The sequence below is a fragment of the Triticum aestivum genome, chromosome 3A, assembly GCF_018294505.1.
Source record: "Triticum aestivum cultivar Chinese Spring chromosome 3A, IWGSC CS RefSeq v2.1, whole genome shotgun sequence".
Lineage (NCBI taxonomy): Eukaryota > Viridiplantae > Streptophyta > Magnoliopsida > Poales > Poaceae > Triticum > Triticum aestivum.
The window spans coordinates 724,242,249-724,261,017 of NC_057800.1; the positions used below are offsets into that span (position 1 = coordinate 724,242,249).

General features: G+C 43.4%; 1 protein-coding gene and 2 long non-coding RNA genes across 4 annotated transcripts; 1 reads left to right on the forward strand and 2 right to left on the reverse strand.

Moving 5' to 3' along the window:
* Positions 1-11,525: 11,525 nt before the first annotated feature.
* LOC123059452 (uncharacterized) lies at positions 11,526-13,181 on the reverse strand. 2 transcript variants are annotated; one of them, XR_006427450.1, is made up of 4 exons: positions 13,140-13,181; positions 12,801-12,948; positions 12,368-12,529; positions 11,526-11,627 (listed from the first exon to the last, which is right to left on the reverse strand). It is a non-coding gene; the product is annotated as an uncharacterized lncRNA (long non-coding RNA). The 2 variants fall into 2 exon arrangements; XR_006427449.1 differs by lacking the exon at positions 13,140-13,181 and having other exon boundaries at positions 12,801-13,002.
* A 1,000-nt stretch (positions 13,182-14,181) lies between these two features.
* On the reverse strand, positions 14,182-14,606 carry LOC123059453 (uncharacterized). Its single transcript, XR_006427451.1, has 3 exons — positions 14,536-14,606; positions 14,338-14,412; positions 14,182-14,259 (listed from the first exon to the last, which is right to left on the reverse strand). It is a non-coding gene; the product is annotated as an uncharacterized lncRNA (long non-coding RNA).
* A 1,862-nt stretch (positions 14,607-16,468) lies between these two features.
* On the forward strand, positions 16,469-18,298 carry LOC123059454 (RNA-binding NOB1-like protein). The gene is made up of 2 exons (XM_044482026.1): positions 16,469-17,064; positions 17,836-18,298. Exons 1-2 carry the CDS (start codon positions 16,720-16,722, stop codon positions 17,896-17,898), a joined length of 408 nt encoding a protein of 135 aa, XP_044337961.1. The 5' UTR covers positions 16,469-16,719; the 3' UTR covers positions 17,899-18,298.
* The last annotated feature ends 471 nt before the right edge of the window (positions 18,299-18,769 follow it).

Below are 18,769 nucleotides of genomic sequence, written 5' to 3' on the forward strand. Positions count from 1 at the left end.
CAGAAACAGCAGCAAGGAAGGGGGGAAGACAGAGACGTGGAGGAACATCCAAAGATCTGCCTGATGAACTGGCAGAAATGTATAAAACAGATCCTGAAGAGAATTATGGTCAGCGCAAGACCCGAATCCAATGGATTCGACACTATTGGGCAGAACAATGGTTCCAATACCGCTTCGTCACCCAGGAGTATGCTGAGAAAAGTGCCATCAAGAGACCATGGGGGGACATCCTTTACAAGAACCTCATACCCAGGACCAGAGATGAAGCCATTGCTCAAGGCTTCTACCCATGCATGGTCCGAGGACCACAGCCTGCTGAAGCACATCCGTCGTCACTACTCTGGTGTCGTGACGACAATCTGTTCAAGCGCAACTTCTAGTTTGCCCAGAACTCAGTGAAGCAGAACAAGAAGAAGTTGGGGTTAGACTTCAACCCTGGTCCCTCCGCACCAAGGGCAGATGGCACACGTGACACAGAACCCAATATCATCGGTCCGTATGCCAACCTTGAGGGCCTCATCACCCGCATCTTAGTCCAAGGGACTACCGTGAATGACCCTCCAGCTGACTCTGAGTCTGATAAAGCTCCTGCTGTACCGAAGCCAAAGCAGTCGAAGAAGCCAAAAGCTTCAAAGCCGGCCCCTTCACCAAAAATCTCAAGGGCAAAGCCATTGGCAACTGCACCTCCTGAAGACAGTGTGCAGTCCGAAGACGTATCCCGCGTCTCCAAGCCCCAGAAGGCCAAGATGCCTCAGCCACACACCGGCAGAGAGCTCACAGCTGCTGCCATTCTGCGCAGCGAAGCCATTGACCTGTCAAGTGATGAAGATCTTGGAGATGACGCTCTCGAGCAGCTCATCAAGAGCAAAGAAGAAGCTGAAATCTTCAACAATTTGCCTCTCTTTGATGTCGCCATCATCCACAACTTCATCGACGACTGGTTTGCCACACCAAACATCAGCTTCGAAGATCTGCAGCTGCCCATTGGCCTCAGCGTCACCTTCCAAGGCGCTATTGCTTCAGAACTTGCAATTGCCCAGCGCATTGTTGAACTGAAGCAGAAAATTGATCATGAAAAGGCTCAGTTCAAGAAGCATATGGCCAAGCTCAGCGTGCAAGAAGTGAAGAGCTTTAAGATCATGTTGCATGAACTAAAGGAAAACTTTCTGAAGAAGCGTGCAGAAGCTCAAGGTTCGCGGGAGCGAATGAAGACTCTGGCTGACAGATGTGTGCAAGCCTACAATGAGGCTGAGAAGCGCAAGGCACTTGGGCGTCCTGGCATCGACCCCAAGATGGCCGCAAAGAAAAAGAAGAAGACTGTTCCAGCCGAACCAGAGGCACCAAGGCAGGAAGCAGTTCCGCTTGTCTTCCCAACTGCAACGACTGGCTCGAAGCCAAAGAGCCGGTCAACAGCTTCAGAGCTCAAGAAGACAAGAACTGCTGAGGCTGAAGCCAGGAAGAGGAAAAGGTCTGAAGCCTCTCCTACTGCCCCCAGCAAGAAAAAGAGAAAGACCAAGAAATCTCAGGCTGCTCCCACAGAGCCCTTCATAGTTGAACCTATTCCTATGGTTCACCCTGACGCAGAACGTCAACTGACGGTTCATGAGCCTGCTTCCACAGAGGCTCCTGAAGCTGAAGACATTCCAGCAGCTGATCCCATCACTGTTGAAGACATTGGTCATCGTGACAATGTAGAAGATGATGCAGCCCTTCCTCAGTTAGAACACAGCGAACACATCAGCATTGGTCGTGCACTGACGCCAATGGCACAGGATGCTTCATGGGCGGATCGCCCTCAAGAGGAAGAAGACTATGAGGCCCAGCCCACTCCAATCCCACCGGCGTCGTCTGCGTTCCGCAGGCTTCGCAAAGGTCCAAGGCCCCAAGTCTATGCTGAAGACATTCCGGCTGCATCAGCCGCAGAAGAAGCACCACAAGAGCCCACTCCTCTGCTCCACCAAGAAGCAGTTCTCCAGGAGAACGTGCTTGTGACCGACCCTCCAGCTAGTCAAGCGGGGGATGAAAATCTTGAGGCTGCCACTACCAACAACGAAGCTAGTGTGGAGCCCTCCCCAGCAAAAGCTTCAGAAGACAGCGAAGCCACTGAACCCACAACTTCTGTTCCTGAGTCTGCTGCAGGTCCCCAATTCAACTATCATGTTGAGCACAGGCCTCAGGTCCAGAAGCCAATCCCCAGACTGCCAAGGTTTCCAGGTCCCGCATCAGCACCTGGCTCCTTCAACATCAATGGCTTCAGGGCAGATAATACTTTCTTCAATAGCTCCAAGAACCCCTATTCAAGGGAAAGGATTTCATCAGATAGGTTCTGGAGCTATCCTCAGCGCAGCTACTACTCTTGCATACTGTACAACCAAGGTCGCATTTTCCCGCACAAGCGCCTTGATGTTGAAGCCATTGCTGGTCTACCCTGTCTAGAGGAAGCGTTGGATTGCTTCAAACAAGTGGGTCTGCTACAGTTCATTACTGATGAAGAGCACTGGAACGAAGAGCTCCTGCTACAATTTTATGCCACACTGCACATCAAAGGATACAACAGAGATCCGAAGACTTGGGTCCTGGAGTGGATGACCGGCAACGTTCATCACGAAGCCAATGCATTTGATATCATTGAGCTCACTGGCCTACCCACTCCAGGCGAATTCTTCGAGCAAGGATGTCGGCTACACATTGAAGCTATTGAGAGCATATTTCAGAGGCCTGAACCAAATATGAGTCAGATGCTCTCCATGATGAAGCCATTGCCCCACGATGCTCCTTATCCACAGAGTTCTTCGTTGAAGACCTTGAGTACCTGCCCAGGACCATCTATCACATTATCCGGCGGACTCTCTGGCCCATTAAAGGACACTCTCCAAATGCCAAGATCGAGGGTGCAATGAAGACTCTGATATTCTGTATCCTTCATGGCAAATGCTTCAACGCACAGGATTTCTTCATACGCCAACTTGCTGCATCAGGCTCAGATTTATTTGGTTTAAAGTTCTATGCTCCTTGGGTAATGAGGCTGATCAAGCTTCACTCTGCCATCTCGTATCAGCCCTCAGCCCGCAACCATCGGATCTTCTTGCCTGATGTGGATACCTCTGCTGAAGCCATATATCCTGAACCTGCCAAGCAACCTCTGAGTCTTCAGAATGCAGAACACCAGAGCTTCACTCAAAACGTTGAAGGTGTTGAAGCCATCTCCAGGGTGTATCCTTTGGCTGGCACTACACGTGCACCACACCCTGCTTCAACTGAAGCCACTGACAGTGCCACTGCTTCAAGACCCAAGAAGCGCACTCGTGTTCTCAACGACCGAGAGCTTCTTGTGGCCCTTCATCAAAAGCAGGATAGGCATCATGACTGGTTGAAGAGACAGATGAAAAGCCTCTTGGTGGATGTAAATCGCATCCGAAATCTTGCCACCAAGAACGCTTTCGTTGCCCATGAAACCTGTCGCCGCACATGGAAAGGGCTAACGATGATGCTTTCTGAAGCTGATCTTCAAGAGGATGGCTTCACTGAGAGATTCAAGTTTGACTCCACACCTCCTCGAAGAGCTGTGCTACTGGGGACTCCATCTCTTGAAGACTCTGAGTTTTCTTCCTCTGCTGCCACAGTCACTGCCAGAATCATTGATGAAGAAGACGATGCTACCTCACCGCCACCTGCTTCAGCACCTCCAAGCTCTTCTGCACCGCCAAACAACGCCAACAACCCTGCTACTTCATCTACTCCTCATGGGAACGAGTAGAGGCTCTATGTCTTCAAACCTTTTTGGTCATTACTGACAAAAGGGGGAGAAGCATATGAGATTGATAGTCTTCAAGCGGGTTCATATGGGCGGGTGCCTTATATTTTGCTTCGTGCTTACAACTCTCGTTTTTTTGCTACATTTGGTTCTTATGAGTTGTAACACTTAAACCAGATGGTCGTCTGCTACTTGTTTGCCACCCTGTTATGCGAAGATAAATTCCGCATGTGCGACGATAAATTCCGCACTTATCTCATTCTGCAGACGTCCATTTTCCATTATGCATGTCATTATCTTCATATACTTTCACATGCATAGTGGATTGTCATCATAAGCTGAAGTGGATCTCCACAAGTACAACCTGCCATGTGCATTTGCATTCCAAAAGCAAATTAACTTATATGCACATCTTCAGGGGGAGCCCTTGCAACTTATGAAGACAATTCCTTATCCTTTACAATTTCACAGACTATATTCCCCGTTGAAAACTTCAACTAGTTTGTCATCAATCACCAAAAAGGGGGAGATTGTAAGTGCATCTAGTGCCACCCCTAGTTGGTTTTGGAGTATTGACGACAAACCTAGTTGAGGGACTAATGTGTTTGTGAGAATTGCAGGATAACACAGGTAGAAGTCCCTCATTGATTCGGTTTTACTACCAGAGATGACCCCTAAAAATGTATGAAGACATTGAAGTCAAAGGTGGTATATGAAGATATTCACATTGAAGACTATGACAAAAGAAGACACGTTATGAAGCCTATGGAGCTCGAAGACTTAGATCTTTCGTAGTTCTTTTTCTTTTGTGTTGAGTCATAGGAACCACCGTACTGTTAAGTGGGGTCCAGGAGAACCAGTCAGAATGACTGAAGTGATGCCTAAACCAAAAACCTATGTCTTCGAGTGAAGACAATGAGAGCGAATCTTGTCCAGAGCCGGACAAGTCAGCTTTGCTTGTAGCCCAAGTAAAGTTGCCATGAGAGTTTGAAATCTGACCGTTGAGACACGTGTCAGTTCCTTAGTGACCCAGGGTCATTTCGGACAAATCAGGTCGGGTTGCCAAGTGGCTATAAATAGCCCACCCCCTACAACCATAAACGGTTGGCTGCTCAGATTGAGAGTACGGCTTTTGTCGTTTGAGAGCAACCCACCTCGAAGCCTTTGAGAGAGAATTCCTTGCGAGGATAAAGCCCTAACCACCCAGAGCCAGAGAACATTGGGCATCACTTAAGTCTTCTTGTCTGTGTGATCTGAAGACTTATTACACTTGAGGACTGTGCATCCCCAGACGGTTAGGCGTCGCGTTCACAGCATCCAAGAGACATTGTGGATTGCCAGTGAACGAAGTCTGTGAAGGTTTGGGAGTCTACCTTGAAGACTTACCAGAGTGATTGGGCGAGGACTATGTGACCTTAGCTCAAGGAGAATACGGTGAGGACTTGGTGTCCTGAGCTGCGTGTTCAGGACTGGGTGTCCGGGACTGTGTGTCCTAAGGTTTAAATACCTAGCCGCTCCAACCAGACGTATAGTTGTCACAGCAACTGGAACTGGTCCAACACATCATTGTCTTCAACGAGTCACTGGTTTCATCTTTAGTTCCTTTTACTTACTGATCACTCACTGTGAAGTCATTGCGTGTCTGTTCTATCGTTTGTCTTCACAACGTGAGTGTATGATCTGTTTGGCTTCATAGTATCTTCCTACCTGATCCTAATTACACTACAACTATTTGTCACTGTGCTTTCACTCTGTTGATACTTGACCATGGCTTGCCTAGTGTAGTCTAACTTCCGCTGCATAGTAATAGGCATATCTCTACTGTTTGTCTTCATAACTTCCACGTTTTGAAGACTTCCATAAAAATCGCCTATTCACCCCCCTCTAGTCGATATAACGCACTTTCAGTCTTCTATTTCTGTTACTAGTAGAAAGCCCGTGCGTTGCCACGGGCTTTTGAAATATTTTTTTGAAGTTATATATATGCATGTTAAATTTTACATGTATACCAAAGATAACCAGTAACAATCATGTAATAATTGAAGTCCACCTCACTTACGATATAAGTTGATAAAAAGGTAATTTGACAATGTATATATTGAGAGCGGTGATCTAACTAATAATCTCTTATAAATTAACATCTACTTGATACCCTTAAGATATTTTGCACAATATCAGAAATGTTGTCTTTAACTTTATTCACATGATATTTAAGCAAAGAATAATAAGAACTTTCTTAGCTCAAAACTATGCTGCAAGGGTAATATATGTAGTTAGCACGATATTTTTGTGAAAGGTCTCAAAATGTGCAACGAATAATACTCATCGTGCAAACCGGACAAACCAAATCATTACCGTTCCATGAGAGCATACAATCAAAAACAAAATACCCAGACACATCTCTGCAATTTCCTAAATTGATATTATCTTGAATATAGTGATAACAAAAACAAATGCTTGTTTCTTGTTTATTATGATAATGGGATATATAAATTTAATCATCTATGCTCATTGAAATAACATATACTCACCACAAAGAGGCCGCACGACAGGGCAATCCTCTCACTGTCTCCACACAATCATCGTTTCCATGGCGCCTCCCCTTTGCTCAATACCGTCGCCCGACCACTCCCCTCCTCTCGACGGAATAGGCCGGCTCCTCCTCTCCCTGCCACAATCACCTCCTCCTCTCCCCTCCACAGCGTTGGCGCTCCTCCTCTCCACACCATCGATGGAGCATGTCTGCTCTTGTCCCCGCCGCCTCCCTTCCCTCGAAACAGAAATGTCCATGTGTTTTCACAATGTGGATTAAATAATGTTTTAATCCAAAAATGTTTATTAACATAATGGTGTGTGATTTTTGTTCATATAACGACAAACTATTTCTCTCACTCCTTTCCTCTGGGGTGTGTCTCCTTAACCATCCTCTCTTTACAAAGAGGTGACCCTTACAAGAAGACAAAATAACATCTTGTCCTCAACAACCCTCTCCTTACAAGAAGGTAAATCTTAGAAGAAGAAAAACTAACGTCCTTCTCCCGATGACTCTTCCCCTCAACCTTCACTCTCGTCATGTGTCTAATCTCTCTTTCAAAATTGTATAGCGTGTGACAATAGTAGCAAGAAACGCAAACTGAACCATATTTGCCCCCCCCCAACGCCGCTACCCAGGCGACTCTTCCCCTCAACCTTCACTCTTGTCATGTGGCTAATGTCTCTCTCTCTCAAAATTGTATAGCGTGTGTGACAATAATAGCAAGAAACACAGACTAAATCCATATTTACCCCCGCCCCCGCCGCTGCCACCCAGGCGACTTGGGGTAACCCTAGCTGCGTCGAATACAGATGGAATACAACGAGAAATGACCGCACACTAAATTTCTGATTTACAAATAATGAAAGACGCACTTAGTGCAATGATTTTTTTGGCTCCAACGAAGGTAACAGTTTTGAGACTGCAAAGGAACATAAAGAAAAAAAAATGTGATGTATACCGGAGAAAAAGAAACTAAAACAAAGACCTGGTTAACTAAAATGACAGTAACCATAAACTTATTTCATTTCATTATGGTATGCACGTTGCTACGGTGACTTGCGACATACAAATTTAAATGTACCACATGCTTGGTACGGAATGGTAATCATGGTTACTCGCTTTCACGCCGTCACTCCATGGGCTCCTCACACAGTACACCACAAGCCATGGCCATATATATTTAACAGTAGAAAGCACATCTTGCATGTCCAAGCGCAAACCCCATATGATAGCAAGCCCCCTCAAGATCACACCTCGGCAATCTCTTTCATGTCTATGGAGACGAGGGAGAATCTAGACACGTACCTCCATCGCAAGTGCCTCTCTGCCACTCCCTGTGTCACCCTTCATTACCTGTGTCTGCAGCGCCTAAATCAGACAAGGGTGAGTCGAGTCTTGTTGTCCACCCTACTTTTTATAGCTTTACTCTCCACCTTACTTCCCGCTCGTTCGCTTATGCAACCCCTAAGCTTGAAGGAATTCTTTAGGCTTTGGAATGTTCCAGGTTAACCAGGAGAGGTGGGCCCAATACATAGATATGCACAACACATATACTCAACACATCTGATTTGACTTGCCATAAACAAAATACTATTGAGTATTGATTTGTATCTAAAGGAACATTAGTAGAATGCCCGTGCGTTGCCACGGGCTTTTTAACTTTTTTATGATTGTTGTATAAAATTCTGTGAATTTTTTACTCCTTCCAACGAAATTGACGCAGGCCCTTGTCGAAGGATTCTTTTTGAACATCAACCTAATCTATCTCCATCTCTATCATATACCCCTCGAAAAAAAGTATTATCATGTGCAACATATATACAAGGAAAGAATAATTATTTGTATGCATCTCATTGTGTAAAATTGGATGACTTTTGAGTCCAATCGCTCATAGTTACATCTGCGACTTTGTCAATGGAAATTTTCAAAGCATCATCCGAAGCCATCAATTTTTATTATCTCTGACCTACAAAAGTTAACAAATAAAAATACATTTAATAAATAAATAAAATACAAAGTAGCATGTGCATTGTCGTCACATAGAATGTATGTCATCTCACCACACCATTGCTGCATCTTTTCTAAACTTCCCCACATACTCCGAGAGATGATGGCGTATTGTACATCTGATTGAAAAAAATAAGATGATTATCACTACCTCGAGAGATGATGGCGTATCGGATTAGTTAACTGTCCGTGCATTGGAAAGGGTCATAAACATTTCAATGGTTTAACACGAATTGTGTCTACTGTATATCAGTGGTGCATTTGACTTGCAACACACTTTTAATTCAAAGATTTCTGAGTGGAAAAAGGATACGTAATAGGTCCTTGTTATATACATAACCATAAGGTCAAAGGAACCCCATCCTAATCTAAGTTAAGCAAAACCCTATGAGGAAATTCTGAATGGTGTTCCTCTTGAACATCCTATGAGGAATAACAATATTAAGCAAAACCCGAAACGGTAGTTTAGTGCTCGGAAAAAAATTTACTATTGCCTGATCAACTTCGACTTTAGGAGTATCTACCGGGGTTTACATTTTAATACATCCTTTCTTAAATGTCAGTCTTTGCATAAAACCTTCACGTTTCCAAAACACTATCATGCAGAATTCACATTCTTTATGAGAAATACACCTCATAATAGAAACTCTGTATCATAATAGAAATTATAGGTTTCCTTGATGGGAAACATACTAATGGTCAGATACGCATCATCATCATAGTATCAGCCTCTACCGCTACCCAGCATTACTCATCTTGTGCAACCTCTCGTCTTTCTTATTTCACTCCCTTTTCTGGAGTTTGTCTTCACCAGCGGTAGCAACAAAAGCAAGATAAGTAAACACACTTCTACAAAGTCGCTGAAACATGGATCCATTAACCCTGTAAACCTAAAGATCAAGTGAAAGAAAAAATAAAATAGAAACTTCTCATCAGCAAGTAAAAGTTCAGGAAGTCACTGGAACATAGATCCCAAGATCAAGTGAAGAACAATGGAATTAAAACATAAAGTAGCAATAATAATGGAAGGGAAGATCAGCCATGCCAGTCTACGTAAAGCAATCCAAATAATCCTTCCCTCCTAATCATGCTCAGCTATGCTAACTCTGTATTGGATAGAGAATGGTTTCACCTATGAGTTCACAACAGTACTACATTATTGGTAGAGCAAGCATTAGGCTTAATCCAAGAATAAGAAGTGCGTCGCAAATGGACAAGCTCCAAGTCAACACGCTGATTGTTGTAAAAATACACCATATCGACATTCCTTCAATTTTGGCAACAAATAAAAAGAAAATAGAAATACTTTGTTCAAGCTAGTATAGATGTAGAGAAAATAAGCCTTTAAAATGTGTGGTATGTGGTTGGCTTACAGATACTCTTATATGTCTAAATTTCTCCACATAATGTAGGTTTCATTATACAAGATGCATCAAAACTGAAGTTGAATGGATGGATATGTACCAGCGTACATAGATATGTATGCATCCAGCAACCACATGGGAAAAAATATTGAAGTGAAGCCATCTGTGCTGAACCCCACAGTTCTGAATCTAAATCTTAAATGCCCATCACATTGGCACTCAATGGTTACACCGACTACTGAAATTTCTTAGTAGAAAACAACATCATTTACGAACCTTTCTCTTTAAAACACCACTAATACTGCAATTTTGGAGTCTAACCATACACCACTAATACTGCACATAGTCTGCATCCTGCCATGTACTAACTGAAATATATGGAGCTTGCTATGTTGTGTTAAAATAAAATAAGCCGGTCTTTTCTCTGCCCCGCAAAAGGTCAGTCTTTTGCCATCCTCAAACAAGTTTGTGACAGACTATGATTGCACTTCACATACATGAAGTAACAAAGAAATAGTTTCAACTTAAAAAAACAGAGATTAGTAAGAAGGATATATGTTCTCATTGTGCATATGAATGGGCATCATAAATCAAAGAATTGAATCTCAAGATGAAACTTCTATCACAGCCAGGTATGAGTACCAATGTGCAGGTAGGCATGCGGGTTTAACCTGATTCGTGCACACTAATTAGACATCTTTTTAGATGGTCAGTACTAAGCATGTACTCCCTCCGTTCCAAAATAGATGACTCGACTTTGTACTAACTCAAAGTCGAGTCATCTATTTTGGAACGGAGGGAGTAGTACTGAAGCAGTACTTTCTTTTGATGTATACTTACTTGCTACTCCAACTTGCAGTACTGAAGCATGTACCACACTAATTAGACATATTAGATGGTAAGTTCCTTCAGACTTGCACATAGACATGGTGTCATTTATGTCAGAACAATGTACACGGCAGCTGACCAAGTATTAAGTCTCAAGTAATAGGACTGTAAGTAGTCGAGCAACTGACTGAGTATAATATTCAAACGTTGCAGCCTTGGTTTGCCTACAAAAAAGACAGAGTAAAGCATATATAAATGCCAATTGCATGATTTATTCCAAATTAATAATTACAAGATGCAACAATGGATATTAGTGGCGTGGAGATAACACTATGTGGTGGCGGAGCTCCTTGGAGCCGACGAGTGTGAGAGAGGAGCTCCCTGCTCCTCTCCTCTGTTTTGGGGGTGAGACCGCGAGGTGAACGAGCACATTTTGCAGAGGTCCAGCATTTCCCTACTTTTCTCATAGTGTTATTGCATAACGAGTGGAATTCATTCCTGAAAAACATCAAACTCCCACTGAATGGTGTCCATGTGTCATCATCTATTCCCCTAAGACAACGAAATTGGGTGACATGCAATCAAACAAGACAGGTTGGGTCTAATTAATCAAAAGCACGCACCTGATTTCAACGAAGAATATGCCACTGTCTCTTCCCTTGAGCCTTCAATTAATAGTACGAACTCATGGTCAATTTTAATCTGTTAAACAAATGCACATGTGTGAAGCACACAACAAGAGATTGATCTGCTATTGGCACTATCGAATGTACATAGAAGCATTCTTAAATATTCTCGTATGATTGGAAGTTATTCATTTTGCGGAAATCCATCAATCAGAAACATATTATTTCCAATCACAAGCATGTTCTTTACTAATTAGCATGACAATGATCTCAAAAGGCACAAGCTTTCCTTCATACATGAGATCCTTGATCATTGTACTAACTGAAAGAGGCTGGCATTAAAAAGATATCGAGACAATTATTACAACGTAAGAGTATATTTACAGAAACTGAAAGAAGATTGTTACCTGCTCCATATCACTTTAACTTCTTCACAAAGAAGATCACCAGCACTCAGATGTGCAAACCCATACTCAAATGAGATCCTTGATCATTGTACTAACTGAAAGAGGCTGGCATTAAAAAGATATCAAGAAAATTATCACAATGTAAGAGTATATATACAGGAACTCTTTATGTATTGTGCATTCTAAATTACAAGAAAATTATCGCACGGGCATTGTACTAATATGTGTTGTGCATTCTATATGTATTTGATGTTCAAGGAATTCTTTAGGCTTTGGCCTGTAGTCAGCGCACATATATGTTTGGTTCATGCAAGTAAAACACGTGAAATTCCATTATAGGTGGCAGGGGAATGGATTTACTCTAGAAAATTGCTAGGAATTAATCAGCATGTCAAAAGAGAATTAGAGGAGTAAATCACAAAGCTTGTTTCAGCCATTGGAGGAAGAAGTCTGTTACTTATCATCAAAGAAGCATGTTCAACGCACGGCCCTATAATGGAATTACATCAAGAGAAGCAAAGGTGCTCTCAAGTTGTTATGCATATCATATAGCACATGTAAGACAACAAAATGACAGTCATCAAGGAAAATATATAATTACCAAAATCAACCCCAAATCAGCACTCCCCTCGCCATCTATGTATCAGACTACTTGGAATTGAACTGTATGTAAAGCAAGATTTACGTGTTGACCATTAGTCCTCAATGTCCCATGTGTTCTCCATCATGCTCCTGACTTTACTGTCATACTCTAGTTCGTAGTCTAAATTCAGTTACTGGTTGCACTCACCCCTAAGTGAACACTAAAAGTTTTAACAGGATAAATCACACACATATATCATTACCTTAGTCAATAGAGTCCTGGAACTGTGTCACAAGATCCCGACAAAACTGACCAGAGTTTTCGTAGTTCTCTGAAACTTTTCATGTCTGGTTCGCTACTACTCACAGTTATTTCCTGGATTCAATAAGCCCCATGAAAGCAGACCATTTCTTGGGGTATACAACTGAAAATAAGGTTGTAAAATTCATCAAAATCATCTAGAACAAACAATATGACATACTTTTTGCACAAGTACTATAAAAACAAGTATTACCTATCCTAGCCTTTTGGCTTGAACTGAAAAAATAGTATGACATACTTTTTTACTCCTACAACTACCTTCGTGATGATAGGAAGAAAGTGTCGCAGACACTATGCACATTTATTTTGTTGGATTGTGCAGATCCAATTGAGCAGTCCCTAAAGCTGGAAGGATTATAGTTGAAAAAAAATACCTGGAGGTAACAGCCTTTGTTGTGATAGTACTTGCTTTATTGTCAATGAGGAAGTGCTAGAAGTATGAGAAAAATCCCAGTATACCATCAATTATTGATTACTTGTCAGACCCAAGAAAGCATTCACACCTCCAAGATGTTTGTTAGACTGTTAACATAGCATGAATTCACTTCAGAGTACTCCTTTTTGTACATATAATTAGATAAAAGAGAATACTGGTTATGAACTATATTCATAATATGAATGACAGTGTGAATCTCTCCGGCAAAATTAGGAACCAAAGCGAAGCGGGCTGCTAGAATAATAAAACAGACAGTTTGAGCAAAATTAACACCTACCCAAAAATTAGGTGCCCAAAGATAATCCAGGTACACATTGAGGAATATCATATCCAACTCATCCACTGCAACAAGAAGAGTTTGCGAAAGCTAGAAAATTTGCTTGTTAGCCAATGATGAAAGACAGAAGCAAACATGCCCGGTTCCTCTTAAAATAAGCTAAGAAGGAGAAACATGAACCTTAGGTTAGTGTTCAGGCCTAGGTATCGTACATTGGCAACAAACAATATATGATGTTCCCTTTGGTTGGATGCATTTTCTTTCTACCTAGATTGAGTCAAAATTAGATGATGCACACATTCCGACTAAAGTACATGTACACATCCAGTGGCACATGCAAATAAAATCAAGAGCGACCTCTCCAAATCATAGCCTGATACAATCAAGATCTTTATCAGTCTTCTTCTCAGGCTACATGTAAATCTTCTCTAGTAGTCCTATGAGCATAAACAACAGCTTGAATCTACAAAATTGAGGAGCAATTCGGTACAGAGGCAACCACCTTTACAATGACAGGCAACCACCTTTACAATGACAGTTTATAATACTATAAGTTAATAAGCGTCCAAGGCAAGTTGTGTGATTTCCAAGCCTTCAGAAACCATTATATCAAGATACCTAGGATTATTTGGTTCACACTATTTTATGCAAAGAATTTTAGCTTGAATGCAGTACACTTTATGTTGGTCTGGGCTTCGAGTTACCTAAAAAAAATACATTTACGCCTCCAATTCGACGACGACAAGATGCAAATAAAATATTGAGAGAAAATGTATTTATCCTTTTATCGACATGACCAAAAAATATAGTACCATCCAAATAAACTGTAATTCATCACGTGGATGTTGCATTCAGTACAAAGGCTTATGAAATTATACTCCTGCAGTTGTTCTTGAACATGTGAATTAGTTCTTCTCAAGTAAAATGAACAGCCATTCATCAACTTGCATCTGGACATTAACGAAGCAGAATATAATCTTGTTAGTACAATTCCATAGAAGTAACTACTGTACATCTTGAAAAATGAAAACATTAAACGATGGATAAATTGAACCGATCATGGCCTAGCAACGAAATTCCAAACAATATATGTATCACTTGAATTGCCTAATTTTGAATACTGAAAAGATACACATGAATCTGTCAGACTAATACTGAAAAGATACACATAATTCTTTTAACAGGGCAGCTAGATGACCTTGGGGTTGGCGTGAGAACACGATGCACAGACTGGCACTTCCGATTCCTGCCTCGGTGGCTTCGCGTGTGGAGGCTGCACGACGTGAGGAGGTGAGAACAGCATGAGAAAATCTCATCCGTGAAGTGCCTGCAGCACAACTACACACAACCAATTCAAAATTAGGAACTTGCAGATTACGAGCCCCTCGCAACTAACCTGGACAATCAGGGGAGGATGTAGGGGCTACATGAACTGTGAGAGGAAGGAGAGGACTGGGACGTGGGCCCACGACAGAGGATCCAACGGCGTCCCGATCGCAGTATATCAGCCTGGGGGACGAACTCGGCGGAGGTGGCAGAAGGCCAGGAGGTCTCGCGAAAGCCCCCATTGACGTTGTTGACGAAGTAGCTCCAGACGGCGGTGGGGAAAAGTGAGGAGAGGTGGCGGCGGGGCAGCGAGGGTAAGAAACCCTAGTGGCGGCCAGGCATGTTGGTGGGGTTAGGAGCGTTCTCGCGTGGGGGAGTGGAGAGGTGGAGTTGCTCCTGCCGCCGCGCTCGAAGAAGAGGCCCGTCCGGTGGAGCAGTACGGGCAGCGGCGGAGTAGGAGATGCAGCGGCGGCGGCGGAGTGGGAGACGAGGGAAAGAGAAAACGCAGCCAGAAGGGATGGATCGAGAGGAGGGGCGGCGTACCGATTTTTGTCGCTGGTTAACCTTCGTAGGTCCTTTTTCGTTGGTTAACCTTCGTAGATTTATTTTCGGTTGTACGTGGATGGGTGTGGGTTGGGGCTTTAGGAGGAGGTTTTTTCAGTTTGTGGTGGCTAAGTCAGAGGTGGGAGAAAGTACCAAAAAAAACCATTGGAGGTGGAACTAAAAAAATGGAAGCGAGACTACTAACTGCTCCATTAGGAATAGAGATTAACATCTCACACCGTCTCAACTTTCTGAGTTGTACTAAACTTTAAAACCACCACTTACCATTTATTCATGGGCCTAGTTTGAGATTTCAGAAATTCTACATGGGCCTGGCCCATTATTATTTCTAAAAGATTGAAGGTAAAACCACTCCGAGATTGGGAAGGAAGATTGTAGCTAAACAACCATTGGGGAGCAAAGAAAAATGGCTCGCGGGTGGGTAGTACCTGGAATTTCGTGCCCTTCTCTAGTGCTCCGCCTACCACTGCCGCAAGGCAGAGAAAACGTCGCCCATCACCGACTTACCCCTCTCGATGAGGACCCTTGAAGGACAGCTGCTGTTGTTGCGGCAACTGTTGTCGTGCACACAGGCGGAGCACATGGTAGCGCTAGCTTGGGCGCCCGTCCTATCTTGATTTTGTACGTAATATTTTGAGAAAATTCCTTATTTGATATTGTCTTAAAATCTGGTTCCTTATTTGATACTGGAAAATTTTTTCTTCCTTATTTGATATTAGTCCTAAATTTTATTCCCTATACGACACTTTCGTCCATTTTAAGCCTAAATGTCACCTGAAAAGACGATTTTGCCCCTCATGCGCGGTATGTGTATGTGCGCACGCGTGTGTGCTGGTGCGTGTGTGGGTGCACGCACACATGTGTGCTGCTGCTGCATGTGTGTATGTGTATGTGGGCTGCTGCGTGTGTGTTTGCTTCTGCGTGTGTACGTGCGTGTGTGTGTGCTGTTGCGTGCCTATGTGCGGCCTGCGTGTGTGCTACTGCTGTGTGTGTGCTGCGTGCGTGTGTTGCTGCATGTGTGTGCGCGTGCATGTGTGTTGCTGCGTGTGTGTGTGTGCGCACACGCGCACGTGCGTGTTGTTGCGTGTGTGTTGGTGCATGTGTATGTGTTGCTGCGTGTGTGCTTTTGCCCTCGCATTGATGTTGTGTGTGTGTGCTATTGCCCCCACACACATACCACATTAGGGGCAAAAGAGTCTTTTCAGGTGTCATTTAGGCTTAAAATGGATGGAAATATCATATAAGGAATAAAATTTAGAACTTGTGTCAAATAGGGAAGAAAAAAAATTTCAGTATCAAATAAGGAAGCAGATTTTAAGATAATGTCAAATAAAGAATTTTCTCTAATCTTTACTCCCTCCGTACGGGAAAAGTTGTCCGCGTGGCAATTTTACAAAAGAAACCTCCCCAATCTCCCGACACAACCCGTACTCCTCGTCTTCTCCAGTTGATGCTCCGCCGCTCCGACAGAAGCGCATGGACGCCGGAGCTCCCCTGCGCCGCGCTGCTCCTCTGCTCTCTCACGCGTCCTCCGCCGCAGCTGTAGCCGCCTCCTCTGCCGCTCCCTTTTGCCTCGCGTAGCTCCGCTGCCTCCCTTGCCTGCCTCCCGAATCTCCCCTCTTTCATTCCTTGTTTCTTCTTCCTCCCGCCGTGTATCTTGCTCGCGCCCACCCCCTCCCTCCTAGTGTTGATGGAAGAAGCGTGGCCAGCCCTCGGCCTGGCGGCCGGCGACGCGGCCTTCTGGCCCCCGCCTCCCCCCGGCACCATCGCCCCGACCCCCGTGGCGTGGGGCGCGGCCGCGATGGCGCAGCGGGAGACGGTGGCCAAGGAGTCATCCGCGCAGGCGGTAAGCCGGATCGTGTCCAGCTGCGCCAACTCGAGCGGCCTGGCCGTGGCCGTCGTCAACGCCAACGCCTCCACCGTGGGCCGGCTGGTCACTATGCCCGAGGTCCTCGAGGAGGTGTGCAACGCCGCAGCGCACCGGAGGCTCGCGCTCCTGCCCACCCCCGTCGAGCCCGCCCCTGAGTTCCTCAAGGTCGAATGTTTGCTTTAGCTGGCCCAGACCTTGTACTGCTGTTTTCATTTGCTGAATAGAGCTTAAGCTCTGCACTTTCATGGACTGAAGGCCATTTTACTAATCGAATTATTTACCATGTCATAGATTTCCATTCTCTGCTCTCTATTACCGCTTGATGCTCTCTGCATTGCTGTATTCAGAAATGTTCACTAGATTTAGAAGACAGAGCCAACAGCTTCATGGAGTAGAATCCCTGCTCTGGTTTACTGTAGAAATGTTGATTCAGAAATGTTGTGACACGTTCAGACTGAATTAGTTATTCAGAAATGTTTAGTGTAAAAATTCAGAATGTTTTACACAAAGTTTGTCTCCTAGATTTTGGATTCATGATGTTTTTGAAAAGGACATGCCTCTTTGACTAAAATTCCGTGGACACTTTCCAAGATAATTTTAGTTTGCTGCAAACAGTAAAAATACTCAGCAAAATCTTGTTTTGGATTCATGATGTTTTTGCTTGCTCTACTCCTTGCTGCTTAAATTCTTGCTTGCTCTAATATGTCCAGTATAATATGTTTGCTTGCAAGAAGTAGTACTCCGAAATTGTAAAACTGGATTTAGACACTATACAGAATAATTTCAATACAGAGTAAATTCACTATACAATGATGCTGCCATGATGCTCTAATTAACATCAATTCTAAGTCACTATTTGTGCTTATTTCTTTTTCTGTACATGATTGTCAGTTACTGCCTACATAAATCTTGACAATCATTTGATCAAACTTGCAGCTACAGTCAGAATGCCCTGCAAGTTTAGCTCCAGAATGCTCCAAATCATTTGATCAAGTTTAGCTCTCTGCATTGCTGTATTCAGTAGGGCCAGCTCGAACCGTGTGCACCAGGAAGAAGGCCAGCTCGAACCATGTGCACCAGGAAGAAGGCCAGCTCGAACCAACAGGATGCCCTGCAAAACGATTTCGAACGAGGTGCGTGTAGTTAGCAGATTAGCCGCTCATGTATGTGTAGATAGAGGTATGCGTAGCTAAATTCAGAAATGTTCACTAGATTTAGAAGACAGAGCGAGCACCTTCACGGAGTAGAATCACGGCGCTGGTTTAGTGTAGAATCAATTAAGTACTCCTAAATTAACATGGAGTAGTTATTTTTTATACTCGCAGTGAAGATTGTGTTCCTAAATCAACATCAAGTTGGAACAAGTGTGTTCCTAAATAATCTTCAGTTTAGGAGCAATCTTCAGTTTCCACTATATTTACTGTCAAGTTTGAAATTTTGACAGAAATGTTGTGACATGTTCAGATTAGGAATAATCTTCAGTTTAGGAACAACTTTGATGATTCTCTGGATTGATCATAGTGTATTCTCTGGATTGACCATAGTGTAAACTTCTAGTACACAAAATTCAGTTATCTTTTTAGTAGGAAATTTTCTATAAAAAAATTCAGAAGCTTGTATTTCCAGCTTACAAATTTAGGACTATGTGAATAAAATGCTTTCAACTAAGAAGATAATCCGTCTTCCCATCTCCCTGCTCACTGCTAGCAAGAGTAGAAGAAGAAGAATCCCAAATAAATCCAAGATTGTTTGTGCTCATGTCTTCTGGGATCAAGTTCAAACTCATAGTTGTGTGCTCCTGTCTGATCTACTCTTTTCCTTTTCCCTTCCCATTCTTTTTAAGCTTTCTCTATCTACCCATTTCCTTGTT

What these genes read in the sequence shown, in the direction of transcription:
- LOC123059454 (XM_044482026.1), top strand. Translation starts at nt 16,720, where the DNA reads ATGGAAGAAGCGTGGCCAGCCCTCGGCCTGGCGGCCGGCGACGCGGCC. An exon ending in CCGCCCCTGAGTTCCTCAAG is followed by an intron (nt 17,065 to 17,835) that starts GTCGAATGTTTG and finishes TCAAACTTGCAG; the next exon opens with CTACAGTCAGAATGCCCTGC.